The 15,894-nt window shown below is 46.8% G+C and overlaps 1 protein-coding gene across 2 annotated transcripts in view; it reads right to left on the minus strand.

The window, feature by feature from the left end:
• Positions 1-6,783, minus strand: part of E2F3 (E2F transcription factor 3) — a 42,020-nt gene extending 35,237 nt beyond the window's left edge. Inside the window, exon 1 of one of the 2 annotated variants that reach the window (XM_088168752.1) lies at positions 6,204-6,783. In XM_088168752.1, coding sequence (XP_088024878.1) covers positions 6,204-6,527 — 324 coding nt within the window. In that variant the 5' untranslated portion in view covers positions 6,528-6,783. The remainder of the gene's footprint in view (positions 1-6,203) is intronic. The other variant, XM_088168741.1, reaches the window with a different exon arrangement.
• Between the last annotated feature and the right edge of the window lie 9,111 nt (positions 6,784-15,894).

The raw sequence follows: 15,894 nt of genomic DNA on the forward strand, positions 1-15,894 counted from the left end.
ACTTAGTCATTTGTAAGGATGAGAGTTACCTCCATATATACACACTCAGCTCTGCCAGCTGTAAATGAGGTTTTTTGTAGAGACTATAGAATCTGGAGATTTAGTTACTCTAAGAGCTTTCCATCTGCTGAAGCCTCGCACTGGGCCAGGCTGGATCTTCATTACCACCACTGCTGCAAGAAACCTACTGCAACTTCAGTCAGAATCTCCAGCTCATCCTTGGCATGCAGTTCCCCCACAAACCAGGACTAAAGCCTGAGGCACCTTCCCACCCCTGCACACCAGCACCAGGACCAGCCCTGCCACCAGAGCCACGGCCATCAGCCAAGCAAGACACCCTCGGAAGCGAAGCCTGAAAGATACCATACTTGAAGCCACCAAGAAAAGCTCCTATCTTCATTTCACATGCACCAATCTCCTTCTTGGTGCTCTGAACAGGAGGGATGGGCTGAATTTCCCTCCCATAACCACACCAACCCACTAGCCTACACAGGACTGTGCTCCAAACAGGAATGGTGCTACTTCACTTTCCTCTTTGCAACCTGAATCTCATAACAAGCTATTCTCACAGCCGCCATGCCTACTCATTCCCTCTGTCCCACACCTCCCATTCCCTTGCCCAGGGCCAAGTTAAGACATCATGAAACAAGCCAGGTCTGAAAGGGTCTCTGCAAAGTGAGTCTACCACGTGTTCCGAACATCTCGAACATCTTTCAAAGAAGTTTCACAAGTAAAAACTCACAATTACAGACACACTTGTTTTCACACCCATGTGGTTTCTTCATAAAAGGACGCCTTGATCTTTACATTAATGGCTTTCATTTCAGGAGAAATGAATTGTCTGACACTCTTCAGTGTGGAGAGGACATCTGAGGACAGGAGATATGTTTCTCTGCACAGTTTATGATAAACTATCAGAAAATCATTTTTCCCTACCACAATATCTAGGATCACCCAAGAATACTACAGAGAGCAAGTTCAAACAGAAAAAAAGAAACCAAAAAGCAAGGCAAGAAACAAAGAAAATAGTTTTTCCCTTTCATACAAAATAGCTAAATCATGGCTAGAACTTGTTGCTACCTAAAGTCAGAATTACAGCTAGATTCAAACAGATCACAAAAGTCACTGGTAGCTATAAAACCCATCGCAACCCGTGACCAAGAGAATGCTCTCTTGAAGCACGAAGGGCTTTCCTGTGCAAGCCTCCTTCCCCATGTTCTTTCCTGAAACATTTGCCACAGTCATAGTCAGAAGTAGTGGGGGAACCCTTTATCTTGCAAAATATGCAGCTCTTCCTAAATTCAAAGATTTGTAAATGCTTGCACATACTCACAGATGAGCACACAGTAAAAATCAACAGAACAGCACCAACATACCTGGTATAAAAGGAGGGGGGAAAAAACGGCTGTATTTGCTCAGCCAGGTGGAGCATCCTCTACAGAAGAATAAACAGGCCATAAAGTGACCCCTAGCCAGCTTTTGGTAAGCAGACTGGTGGTTCAAGAAAAATACATTCACAGAAAGAACAAGTAAGACCAACATAATAAAATGGAGGCTTGCTGGGACAATTTAACATCTCTGCACTGCTGCAGAGTTCCTGTCTCCTTCCTTCTTCTCACTCATCCCATCTTGGGCCCAAGATGCCTGCCAGACCTAGTGCTCAGCCCCAGCTCTTCCACCTTGTTAGAGCAGCAAAAACCCGTCAGTGCAGCCAGATGCTCCCCAGGCACAGCACTAGGGAAAGAACCCAGCCTGGCCATAGGCAGAGCAAAGGAGATGATACAGAGGAGACAGTGAGGGACAAGGAAGCCCACTCCTTCCAGCAACAGTAAAGCCTTTGAGCAGCTCAGCTGTTCATGGAACCCTGCCAAAAGCCCTTATCATCCTGGGGCTACCATACTCAGGAGTTCTGCTGCAGATGGAGCCACACCAGCACAGCTGGACTCTGCATGAGGATAGCAAAGCCATCAGCAAGCTACAGCCCATTCCTGTAGAGTTTTATTAGGATGCCCACTTTCCACAAGATGTTTGTCAGTGTGGCTAGGGCAATCAGGATTTATACTTCTTTGAACTTGCCTCAGACAGCTGCACCCAAAGGACCATGAAGTACTTCCTCAGGCTCAGAAACAGTGAGTTGCTGGAGGAGAGGGATCTGAACCCAAGAAAATACCTTAAATGCTATTCAAAAAGCAAAGGTCCCAGACTCATACTAACATTCATTTCTACTAATGCAAAACTATCAGGCAAAGAAAACAGGTCTGAATACGAAAACACCTGCGTCTTCACATACAAACCTTTTCATTACTGCAAAATAAAGAAAAGTTACTAAGTTAACCGCCTGCTTCCTTTGTGTGACTTACACGTTCTTCTTCCATACCTTAAATCCTTGTTCATTATTTATGTCCTATTTGGCTTGCTCCTTTACATAACACCTAGGATAAAGACTGTGGGTTACCCCATTTTTCTCCCTTTCCAGCTGCGTCTTGCTGAGAAGAAGGGAGGAAGGAAGAGGAATTTTCTAAACCACCAGAAAAACGAGAGAGGTACTAAGTATTCAGTTTGGAAATGTAAATCCTCCTGCCCCCTTCTGAAGTATGCCGAACTAGCCTCTCCACAGCTCATGTCATCTAAAGGCCACAGGAGTTCTCTAAAGATATTGTTGTTAAGAGGATTTAGCCCCTTTTAAAAAGGACTTAACATGTGGGTGGTGTCTCCATTTAAGCATTTTCTCATGGCTAAGAAAATGGCCCTCTTCTTAAAGGCTTATCTTTATAACCCAAAGACAGTAAGAAATTCTCTATTATTTGAATTAGAAACATTTTGAGCAGCTTGCTTTTATAACAGCCCCATTTCTGAGTACAGGGTAGTGCAAATGGTAGTGACTTTCTCACACCAAATGAGAAGGCAAAACCAGGGAGAATGTTTTTGGGGTACCTCATCAAACATTAATTTCTCCTGCTTCTCACGAGAATCCAAGTCAATTCACAAACTCACTGGCACTGAAACAGTGTGGTGTCAAAACTCCTGTGCCATATCCCCGGCCACCACTTTCCCTTGACGGTCCCTGGCACTTCCCAGACCTGCCATTAGCTGGTTCAACCTGCTTGCCCAGCAGAAAACCTTTATTTATTTAGGTCAGGGTTAATTTTCCATCCCGGGAAGCCCAAGATTCCAGAAGGCACCAGCCCCCAGTAGAGTGCAGGAGAGCATGGGAGGATGCAGGACCACTGGCCCCTTGCCACGGCACTGACCCTGCTTCCAGAGGCTCAGGCTCTCCCAAGGAGCGCTAGCTGATGGTTGTTTTGCAAGGGTTGATTGTTCTTTACTGCTGGTGTTTAAGCCATAGCAGGGGTTCGGACCCACCTGGTAACGCTTTCTATGAACTCCCCAGGAATCCTGCCAAAGCCCCTCCAGTGGGAAGGGCAGGCAGGCAGGCTCACAGCCTCCAAGAGCCAAGTACAAGGACCTAGGTAGCAACCTGCAGCCACAGGAGCTGCCACGACAGGCAGCAGCAGGGCAAGGTGGCTTTGGACAGTATGGAGATGCCTGCTTGGGACATGGAAGAGCGTGCAAATTCTCCTCAGTGTGAGGCTGGGGAGGCCTGTTGTTATGGACTAGGCCACTCTTCAAGGCTTTTCCAGCAGTGTTACACGTACAACCACAGATAAAATAACAAATTCCCCGGGGGGAAGCAGCTTATTCAGGCCAGAGAACCTTTTACATTTGCTCATGTAGTTAGTTGAACACCTCCCTGCACAGCCTAAACTATACTGCTGTATACTCTTTTCAAGTCATACCATAGTTTATATTTGGAAGTGATGGGTGGGTTGCCAGTGCAGTTGCAGTGCATCTGAAAGGCAAGAATATTTTCATAATCCTAACCAGTGCAGGTGTGCTGGCCAAATTTTAGACTCATCTCTACAGTCTATTGCATAGCACGGCCTTGTTTTCAGCTGGGGGGTCTCAGACTCCAGCCACTATTTGCAACTCAATAATCAAGAGCTAAATTTATTTTGGTGCTACTTGCCTGAGCTCACTGCCTCAGCTACCCAGTGTTTTCTCACTCCTTTCACCAGTCCCTAACATTAGTTTATCATAAATACTCTGCTAGGAACCAAGGGCAGAACATCCTAACCTTCCAGTCCCAGAAAATCTTCCATGACTTTTGAGCAAAGCAGACCAGAAAAGGGCTAAATAGTGTCCCTGCCAAACAGTCTGTGGCACAGAAAGACAAGGCAGAGCACTAGGGTGCTTCAGCCTGACTTCCCAAAAGATGGGTCTGTGACAAACCAGCACAGTCCCCGAAGGGCACTGACATGAGCACGGCCATCAGGGCAGAGCAGGATGCACAGCCCCTTTCCTGGTGTGTGCCATGGATGGCTTATCGCCATGGGAGGGTGCCAGCCAGAGGCTGTAGATACTGCTGGCCTAACCACTCTCTTCCTCCCCCATCCCACATCTCTCCCCAAAGTTAATACAGGGGCTGAGGGTATGCAACAAACTCACAACTTGTGTGAGAACTTTTTTGCAGGCAGAGGCCAAAATCACTTTCCCAACTTCCAAACCTTTAAGGTGGAAAGAAGCCTTCTCAGGTTTTTAAGGCCAGGAATTCCTCCCATTAGAGAGGTGAGCAGCATACAAAAAAAAAAAAAAGGAAAAGAAATGCATAAGAAATGTAAAAGAAATCATACATGAAGGTCTTACAGGACCCATTAATGAGAAATTTCAGGAGTTCCTATGACATCAACATCCCTCCCACAAAGCCAAAAAAGCCTGTATAATTTTTCTCCCAGAATCATCGTGTAACATATGCTCCTCTTTGAATTCAATTACCACCACCTTCCCACCTTCTAGGAATCAACCTTCACGTAGGACCGCCAAATATTTACAAAGTGGCCTGAAGTAGCCTGCTTGATAATGAGTGCCATTAGGATATGCTGAAAACCAAGAGCACAAAAAAAAAAAAAATCAATTCTCTTTTGCAGCAAAGATGCTTATTTTTAAAATAAATAATAATATCAATAATTTTTAAAAAAGCTTTGGATGGGATTTGATGAGCCTTGAAACTTCCACCACTAGCTCAGCAGCCAACACCTGCAAAAACCCACACAAGAGGCAGCTCATGCCATCCTCACCGGTCTCCCAGCTGCTCCCAAAGCTCTTCCAGAAGTATTTCAGAATTACAGCACCATCCCATACCTGGACCATCACCGGCTGGATGCAGGAAAGAGGAAAAGGGGGCGGGGAGAAGGGGTGTTAAACCCCCTTTTGCCCTGGCAGGGGCGCACCGGGGCGAGACGGGGAAGAGGTGGGAAGGAGTTTAGCAATCCCACGCCGCCGGGCGGGGGTCGTGGAGCCCGGGGGGAATGGGTGGGGGGCAGGTGAGCCCCTCCCGACGCCCACGACCCCCGCGCGGCGGGGATGCCCCGCGCCCTCCCCCGCTCTCCAACTCGGCGGAGCCCACGAGGGCCAAGCGCGCACCCGAAACCGGCGAGGACAAAGAAAACCCCACGAGTGGGGGAGGCGGAATTTTTTTTTTTTTTTTTTTTTTTGGGGTGGGGGGGGGCGCGTAAATTTTAAGGAGGGGGTGTAAATCCTAAAGCGGGGGGAGAGGCGGGTTGGTGCTCGCCGCCGCCCCACGAGTCACTGACCTGCTGCAGGGGCATTTCGGAGAGCGGCGGGGGCCGGGGGCAGCCGGCCGGCGGTCGGGCTGTCCCAGGCCAGAGGGAGGAGGAGGAGGAGGAGGAGGAGGAAGCGGCGTCCCCCTCCCCGCCCGCCCCGGCTCCCAGTCACAGCCGCGGCCTCCGCGCACGTGTGCCAGACGTCACCGGCGGCTCCGGGGGTGAAGCGGAGACACCGGCGGGGCACGGCCCGGCCCGGCCCCCCGCCCCGGGGGAACCGGGGCCCTTCCCCGCCGCCGGCTGCTCGCTCTTTGCACCCGTGCGGCGGGACGTGGCGGGGCATTATTATCCCCCCCTTTTTTTTTCCCCTTTTTTTTTTTTTTTTTCTCCCTCTCCTTTTCAATAAGACCCGGCAGCGGGGGTTGGGAAGGAGGCAGGAAAGTTTATTGCAACAAAGCGCTGCCTCCGCCTTTCCTGCCCTCCCCCCCGCACCCCGCCCGCCCCCCGGGTCCGGCCGGCAGCGGGATCCCCCCCCGTCCCCTTCACCCTCCCCGCGGGGACGGGGGGAAAACACAAAATTACCGGGGGGCGGCCTCCGCCTCCGCCGAGAGCGGGCTGCAGCAGCGCCGTCCTGCCGGCGGGTCCGTGGGGGGTGCAGTACAGCGAGCTGCCAGCGGGCTGGCCCCCATCCGCCGCCGGGGCAAAGGCACCGGGAGCCTGGGAAGCGGCGGCGGTGGAGGAGGAGACAACACAGGGCGCCCCCGCCACCGCGCCGGTGCTGCGGATCTGGATGAAGGTGCCGGCGGCAAAGCGGGCCGGGAAGGCGGCGGGGGCTGCTCTGGAGTCCGTGGACGGCGCGGGCGGCGGCGCTGCTGCCGGGGCCGAAGGCTGGAGTCCCCTTCTCATCCTTCCCTCCGGGTCTGTCCCCGCAGCCGCGTCTCCTCCTCCCCCCCGTCCCTCCTCCCCCCCCGGCCTTCCCAGCTCCTTTCCTCCTCGATGCCGAGGCCCCGCACAAAATACTGGGGGCTGCGGGTGCCGGGGGGGCCCCGGCTGCAGGATGCGGGGCGCCGGGGGGGGACGGAGGCGGCGGGGCGGGCAGATGCGGCGGATGGAGCGGGGCCGCTCCCGCTGTGTGGGGCCGGCTGGAAAATGGCTCCAGGAAGCGGCGGCTGCTGACAATGAATGAAGGGAAAGGAGACGGGTTACGCGCCAAGGGCCTCCCGCGAAACTCGGATTTCCCGCCCTCTTTTCAAACCAAATTTGCATGTCCCCGCCCCCGGGGCGCGCCCCGCCCGCCTCACCGCCTCATTGGCCCCCGCCGCCCTCCGCGCCGTCCAACGGGGGGGCCGCCTCCCCGCCCCTCCGCCTTCCCATTGGCCCGGGCGCGGCCGTGATTTGCATGCGACGCGGCGATTGGCTGCGGGGGCGAGGCTGGGGGATTCCCCCTGCGCGCAGCCGGGATCCCGGTTCGCCGGCTCGCTGACAGTGACAGCTGCTCCCGCACGGAGCGCCCGGCCCGCCCCGGGCACCGCCCCGGGCCCGCCCCGACATCGACACCCACGCCGACATCGACGCCGGCACCGACACCGCCGGGTTCCTCTCGGCGCGGGGGGTTTGCGGCCAGGCGCTCTGAAGCCCTAGGAAGGCTTTTTCCCGCCCGCCGGGCGCGATCCCTGAGATCCGCTGCCCCCGGTCCGGAGCTCCGGGAGCTGCCGGTTCCCGCGCGGCAGCTCTGCGGCTCGGAAGGGGTCACCTGAGTTCTCGCCCCGGTTTGCTCGGAGCGGCACCGGCCTGCGCCAGCGGGGAAGTTCTCATCCCGGCGCGAGATGTCACCTCCGGTAGCTGGGGAACGGCTTTTCCGCTTTCTTCACGCGCCTACATCCACAAATTTTCAAATCAGCTCATCCGAGGCACTTAACTTGTTTTTTGGTTTTTTTTTTCCCGCAAAAAGTGAGCGTTTAGCTAAATATTCCCTTCCGTTATGGTCTGTATTACCTCCAAGAGGTGAACCAGTGGAACTATGCCCACCAAGCTTTTCCCAATCTCCTCTAGTGTCTTCACTTATTCAATTCCCCTTTAGGATCATAGAATTGTTTAGGTTGGAAAAGACCCCCAAGATAATTCGGTCCAACATTCGGCCGAACACTACTCTGCTCCCTAAATTTAAGCTTCGTTGCCAACATGTCCCCTTAATTTTTTAACTGCCCCACCCGGCCCAGCACCCACCAGCCATGCCCCATTTTCTCACGTTTCATTTCCAGACACACCTTTCCTTCAGTCAGTGCTCCTAGCAGACAGCGTGTCCAGGCTGACACTGCTGAGTCAGGCAGATAAGGATCCTTTTCCTTGGGAACCTTCCGTGTTTCCATCTCTAGCAGGTACGTGAACAAGTTGCTCTATCCAACCCTCAGCTCTGCCTAAAGGTGCCCTTGGTCTGACACCAGGTCAATCAAAGTAGATGGCTAAGGTGCAATACTGTTGCATATTAAATAAAGGCGTCTTCCATTCTGGGCATGTTTTCCATCGAAGGAGTAAATTCTGCTCTGTTTGGCACTGAAAAAGCCTTGACTAACCTACTGGATGCAATTTTGGGCACTGCACCTTTGGAAAGATACCACATGGAGAGAATCCATAGAAAAATGGGCAACAAAACCTGGTCAGAAAAATGTGTTCTTTGTAGAAGAAGAAACCTTTGTAGATTGGCTTTTGTTTTGTCACAGGGTAAAGTAGGGGAAGATGACATGGTAGTGGTGACCTCATACACAAAAGGTCATCTTCTGTAGAAAGGGTAAGGAACTTTTTAAGAAATATTAAATTTAATCTACACAATTGGAGATAATTAATTTTATGGTAAGGAAATCCTACATTAGCTTACCCGGGGGTACTGGAGTCTTTTTAATAGATGAGAAAGGCTTCTTTTAGCAGATCTTTTAGTCTTGCATTTGTGCTCAGTATCCAGGACCTAAAAGCTTTTCAAAGTCTTCATTAGAGTCCTTCCAGCCCAGGCAGCAGCAGGGGTTGCCTGGAAAATCTCATGCTCTTCTGCAGAACTTTAAAATTTCACCCAAATGATTAGTTCTGCTACTGTGAACTGCTCCTAAGGAGTCAGTAAGCAATGTCCAACTCTGTGCCTGTGCAGGTAAAAGCTCAACATGCCCTGGCCACTGCATGTGTAGCAGCAGCTTGCTGGCTGGGTAAGGCATATCCTCCAGGAGAAGCAAGGAGAAACAAGTCTCTCTCCACTGCAGAGTTCATCTCCAGTCTTCTAGAGCGTCCTCTATGGTTTCCTCTGCCATGGTCTCTGCCATCTTCAGCTAACTACACATCCTGCGGGGTGTCCCACACCAGGAGTCACTGCCTCGTGCAGAATTGAGGCACATCCAAGGGCCAAAGCAGGGAAGAGGCTGAGGAACAAGAACAGCAGGCAAAGGGCAAGGGAAAAGTACAGATAGAAAGAAAAGTGGAGGCAGGCAGTCAACATGCTTATAGTTCAAAATAAAGATTTAAATTTTTTGTATGTATGGAAATGGTAGCACTACATTGGTTTCAAGGATCCTGCAAGATGGAGAATTTTGGGCCATAATATTACAGCATAAGGAAAGAAAGCAATAAATAAAAAAAACAGCAGAATGAGAGAGTCAAAAATAGAGTCCTTAGAGCTGACCTTTAAAGAGAAAGAACAGCAAAAACAAGAGTATAAAAAGAGCCATGTAGATGGAGCAGACTAGCCAGGATCCCAGGAGCAGAAACAAAGCACAGTTAAACTGAGGGAGCAAAACAGACAGTGCAGGGGCTGATGCATGGTACACTTCAGAATTCACTTTCATGTATTGGCTCTTTTCATATCTAAGTTCCTAGTAGCTCATTACTCTCTCAAGGGCATAAGTCAAGTAGTTGAAATAAGTAAAGCTAAACTATTAACAGTTAAATCCTATCTTGCTTCTACATGTGTTGTTTTTCTTTTTGAAGGAAGGGGTCTGGCTTAATGCATAAGAAAGGTTAGAAGTTTTCAAGAAGCAAGGAAAACACTCTCAGAAGGACACTTAACTGAACCGCAATAAACCCAGAGAAACAACATCCATTTTTACATGAGAATAGAAAATAAATCCTTACCGCAGATTTATGTCTGTAACCAGATGTTAAAAGCTAGTCCAAAAATTGCACAACAGCCAAACGGGATGGCCAGGAGACAGGGCCCATATCATCTGAATGGGAGGGTTGTATGTTCCTGTCTTCTGGAATTAGAGTTGTACTGTGACTGTGGGGTGGCTGGTGGAAAATCTTAAAATAAAAACTTGGGGTTCATCTGAACAGCAACTTTTCCATCCATAAACTGAAATCTGAAGAAAATACTGTGGGAGAAGAGCTACGTTGGTTTTTCTTAAAACACAATTCTGTGGCAGATATTTCAGTTTGCAGTGGGACCTGTTAAATGTGCAATTCACTTCCTGGAGCTAATGGAAGGAACCTAAAGAAAATGGAAATTAAAACATACGTAACAAGTGTACAGAGAGCTTAATAAAGGAAGCTAATTGCAGGCCTAAGGACTTCTGTTGGCCTATAAAGAACAAATTGATGCCTAAAGGGATGTCATTCTCCAGATATCTGCTGCAGAGAAAATACCCTGAACTGAAAGGCTTAGGAGATACTATAATTAAGGCTGGTGTGCAGCTGTGATTTATCTTTCCTTGTGAGTATGGTTCTATGGTACTATCCTGCTATCCTTGTGAAAATGGTCTTTATCTGTGTGATGACAAGCAGTTTTACTCACAAAGTGTCATTTAGGGAAAAGGCTACATTTGTCCTGAAAATAATGTGTAATGAGAATTGCTTTCTTTGCGATTCTGACTTGTTGCAAGTAGTGGAAGCATTAACAAAATCTTTGCCTAGATATTAAAATGGTTAAATCTGACTTGAGGGTCTGGATTCCAATATGACTTCTCCCATGAAGAAGATTCTGGACACTGCTACAATGGAGACTGCAAAATATTCTTAAGTGAAAACTCTCTCTAAGAAAGGTTGTAATAGGAATGGATGGTAAATCAATGTATAACCCTGCATATGGAATAGTAATGAGGGCAGTAAATACTCAACAGCCACTTACTCCATGAGACTTGCCCATCCTTCATACTGAATGAAGAACTGTGCAGGAAAAATGTCCACATAATAAAAGACCACGTCATTATGCATACATGTGAGGGATAGAACTGGCATTGTACAAACCCTCCTAGTTTGCTAATTATTAACCTTTAAGTAATTAATTTCCTGCATTTCGGAGCTTGATTTCACAAGCATGCAAGGAAGAATTGAGAAGGGAAGGATGAGATTGTGCTCAATACCACACATCTGGAACACAACCTGCATGACAGCAAAGGGACATTTGGAGGGATACTAAGTCTGATGGGATGTGTGCTTCCTGCTGTCACTGAAAGTGTGACATCCTATAATCCAGGGCATTGAAGAAGATGTTACACACTGTGGGCCCCAGCATTACCCATACCAGACAGCACTAATGGCTGGCCTCTAGCTGGACATTGTGCTCTGGATGAGAACCCTCTGGGCCTCACAGTTCAGTCAGTTTTCATTCTACTTCACTGCCCACTCCACTGCTTCATCCGTATTTTCATGAGGGTGTTACTGGAGACTCCTGTCAAAAGCCTTAATGAAGCCAAGATAAATATCATCCAGTGCTTCATCCTCATCCACTGAACTAGTCTAACTGCAGATTTGGTCAAGACTGTCTTTGTCTTCATAAATCCAAACTGACTACTCCAAATCATCTTTCTGTATTTGGAAATGGTTTCTGGAATAATTTGTTCCATTACCTCCTTTTTAGGGACTGAGGTGAGGCTGACAGACCTGTAGTTCCCTAATCCTTCTTGCCGTTCTGAAAGACAGAATTTAGAATTACTTTTTTCTCGTTGTCAGGAACCTCTCCCAGTCTCCATGACCTTTCACAGATTATCAACAGTGGCCTCAAAGTGACAGTGGCCAGCTCCCTCTGCATTTGTTGGCACATCCTGCCATATCCCATGAACCTGTATATATATACTTGATTGGTTTAGATGTTCCCCAATTTGGTCCTCCTCTACCTAGAGTAAATCCTCTTTTCTCTAGACCTTCCCACTGGTGTCTCAGAAAGCTGAGATTCCTGAAGGCAAATCTTGCCGGTAAAGACTGAGGCAAGGAAGGCATTCTGTACCTCAGCTTGTTCCATGTCCTTTGTTACCAAGTCCCTTTCTCCTTTGAGCAGTGGGCCCATATTTTCCCTCATCTTCCCTTTGCTGTTGAGGTACTTAGAAAAGCTCTTCTTCTTTCTACATTCCTCTCCAGATTCAACTTCACAAGGGTTTTCACTTCCCTAAACTCCTCCACGAATGCTTGGACAGCATCTCCATATTACCGTCAGGCCACTTGTCACTGCTTCCACCTCTTATATTTTTCCTTTGAGTTTTGTCAGGAGCTCCTTGTTCCTCTACACCAGCCTCTTGTTGCCTTTGCTTGATTTCTGGCTCGTTCGGGTGGGACCGTCTTAAAAGTGGAGCTGTCATCCCTGAAAAGCAACTGATCTTCTGGTCTCCTCTCCAGGACAATCTCCCATGGGACTCTTCCAGTCAGATAACTGAAAAAGCCAAAGTCGGTTCTCTTTTAGTCTAGGGATTCTCTTTCAGTTCTCTTTCAGTTTAGGGATTATGATGCTATTTTTTGCTCCCTCCACTGATGATTGCCACCCTAGGATGACATCTTCTGAATCTCTGCTAAACAATTGTGAGCTGAGATGTTTAGTATGTTTTACTTTCAGGAAAAAAAAATGAGAAAAACTGTATTAGATTTATTCTTGACCAGATTTCAAGGCTTTGTTTCAAAGAAAAGTCTGTCAGGTTTTTTTAAGACAGATTGTTTTCCTTTGCCTTGATTCTCAAGTGGTTTCTGTGTGAAATTTCAGACCAAATTATTTAGCTTTTAGAAAGTGACAGAAGCTTGAAAACCTGTGTCCCAGAAAAAGAAATGCTGGATAACCTTAAGTATAGGCACATCTACCCTCCCAAAGTGTAATATACAGGCATCCCTTCTAGGGAGCCTTTTGCAAATAAACATAAATAAAAATCTGAGCAATTTCATGAATCATAACTACACTTCTAAAATTACAAGCATTATTATTATATTTTCTATTATATAGACCAAATTAAAAAAAAAAAAACAAAACAGAAAAATGAAACTAAAATTAAATTGACTTCCTTAGTCTGTAAATTCTTCTAAGAATGTGATCTGAGAGTTTAGAAGTAAAATTACTGTTACAAGCAGCATGTGATCTAGTTACTGCATATATTTACCTAGCAGTTTCTGGAAGAATTTAAAGGATCATTATCCCTTAATTTTTAAAAGGCATCAACCTTTGTTGATGTCACTTTGCCATAAAATTATTTATACACAAACACAATTTTTTAAATTAATGAGACATCTCTCCTATTTCAGTGGTTTCAGAGAAGGCTGATGACCACCTAACTAGAGCAAGGACATACAGTTACAGAGCATAATTTGGTAGCATCTCCTCATTATTCCTGTGTAACATCCATTAAACCTAAATATCAAAAGAACTGTATGGTGAGAAATAATTGCCTGGTTCAGATGAGTTTACTTTTCAGGGTTAATGATTTTTTTTTAACCCTAGGCAAGGTTATCACAATCTGTTGATATTCCAAAAGAATTTCAATTTTTGCATGTAGCCATGTATTTATGTTTTTAAAAAATCCTGTATATATCTATAAACTTATCAATGTCTTAATTTGCTATACTTGATTACCTACATACATCGGTAAACATATAGTTTTGATTTGCAGCAAATGTTGCTTATGAAAATAAAACAAAGATCATGCATGCATTATAAATTCTGTATGTCAGCATAGTTCTGCTTTGGGGAGGGTTTTAGTGAGGAATGTCGAGCCTGACCATCTGCTTGATGAGAGGGAAGGGCACTATGCCCCTATCATGGAAAGACAGAACGTACACTTGACCTTATGCAGGCTAGTTATCACAAGGTGACTTTAAGTGTCTGTGTCTTGCAGGATTAGGGGATTGGCTACTTGCTAGACTGCTGGTCCTTCTGTTGCAACTTTCTGCCTTTCCCATTGTGAGATTCCAGCACACCTCACAGTTCTTGCCCTCCGAGATCGTGGCTCAGCACAAGGGGTTTCGCTGGGAGTGAGAAGAGGGTCTGCTCCTCTCTGTGCACTTCCAATCCCTTTTGTCAATTCGGTCCAACTCTGCATAAAGAGTTAATGTCCACAGTAGCCTCCTGCACCAGCCTACTGCCCTGACAGTAATCAATTGAAACCTTGTTCCTCTTGATCAAGTGCTATTTAAAACACAAAGCAATTTAATGTAATTGTTAATGCTCTCAAGCCATCTAACCTCTTCAGACCTTCAATCTTTTGGTTGTTTCAGCTTTTGTATAACTGAACCGTTTGCCTCCCAAAAGAACAAACAATCCCCTTGCAGTAATCAAGTTTGTAAAGAGACTGCACCCAGAGAGGGGATTGCTTCACCCCAGCTCCTTGGCCTCTAGAGTATGGAATAGAGTATGTCTGTGGGACAGCTGCTCATGCAGGCACTGAACCTCCCGTGCTCTGAACTTCATGGCAAAAACTGGTTTCCAAAAGTTTTTGGGATCAGGTATATAATATTGACAAAATATGATTTGTTGAATTTTGTGTATTTTTGTATTAAATGTTTTTGTTTTAAAGAACAAGTTGTTTTTTGGTTTTTTGTGTGACTTACAGTTTCAGGACATTCTGATTAGGTGTCTGTTACAAACTTCTGGAGTTTTCTTCAGTTTTCCACACTAGACCAAGGGCTTCAACCCAGGTTTTTGGTTCAATTACTTGAAATCATTTCTTGAGGATTTGCTCTGGCAGTGGTCTGGCTGGCAGTGGAACAGCTCCCTCGGAGGGTGCCCACATCCCATGCACTTTACTAGAGCAGAAACACATGTTCAAACCCATGTTCCAAAGTAAGCAGGACACAAATTTGAACCCAGGCCTCTGATATCCTTTGTTGTGAGCAAACAATCAGAGAAAACGACAACTTCTGCTCAATAACTTGCTGTGAAGAACTGGAGTAAGAGCCTCTCTGAAGCTTCCTGCTCATTTTGTTGGAGTTTTTTTGGAGCTTGTGGTTTTTCGGTTTGGTTTGGTTTTTTTTTTTGGGGGGGGGGGTGGTTGGATTTTTTTGTTTGGCTGGTTGGTTCGTTTTTGGTTTTTTGGGGGGTTTTTGGGGTTTTTTTGATTGTGTAAAGCCAGTTGTTAACTTCGAGTGCCTGTTTCTCTCCACTCAGTGGATAGGAAGAGCTGGAGTGTTTGGTTCAGACCCACAGGTTTCACTAGGAGGCCAGGAATGCTGGCTGAGCACACAGCTGCGTGGTGGGAGCCTGGGCTGGGGGTGAGCTGAGGCTGCAGGCAGAGGATGAGGCAGAGCACCAGTGGCCAAGTGGCTGGGAGACTGTTTCCTTCCCGGAGTCAGGACCTACAAGACAGGCGCCACAATACTCAATTTATATCCCCTCCATCAATCCAGCTCGAAATTACCTCAAATTAGAGGATACATGAGCAGAACTACTTTACTAGGGCACTGTCTCTTCTGTAACTAGAAGACTTTAATCTCTGTGTACACAAGGTCTCCTTTATCCTTCTTTAACTTATAAGTGGGCTTATTGTAGGAAAGTTATATTAGTGGAATGCCTTAATTCAATCCAGGTTTGTTAAGTCTCTTTTCCACATTCATCCAGATCAGATAAATCGTATGCTGTATTTACTTTCTGGAGTAGTTGCCTAAAATGTCCAGGCACTGAGGCTGTTTCTCATAATGTGCTGACTTTTGGAACGAACTCTTTATTTACAAGCTTTGGCAAAATGGTTAGATTTATTATTTATTAACCAGAAAACCAACAACTATTTCTCTTAGAAAGGTGCAGAGTTGCATGAGGCATGCTGTGCTATCAAAATTACAAGTTTTGTTCTGGATTTTTTCGCAATTTGTATTATCTATGATTTGATAGATGTAGAAATTACCATTTTTGGAGAAGGAAATTCTGTCCTTCCTTCTCTTTTGCTTTCAAACTTCTCTAACGCTTCAGGAACCATTTTTGCATCAAGAATATTTGTAAAGTTTGCTTTGAGATCACAGTTAGATTTTTCTGTGCCTTATGAAAAGGCATTTCTTTACTGTGTTATTAATCCTCCTTCTGAAATAAATCCACTTTTCACTTCACAGAGGG

The sequence above is a fragment of the Sturnus vulgaris genome, chromosome 1 (assembly GCF_052056855.1).
Source record: "Sturnus vulgaris isolate bStuVul1 chromosome 1, bStuVul1.hap1, whole genome shotgun sequence".
NCBI lineage: Eukaryota > Metazoa > Chordata > Aves > Passeriformes > Sturnidae > Sturnus > Sturnus vulgaris.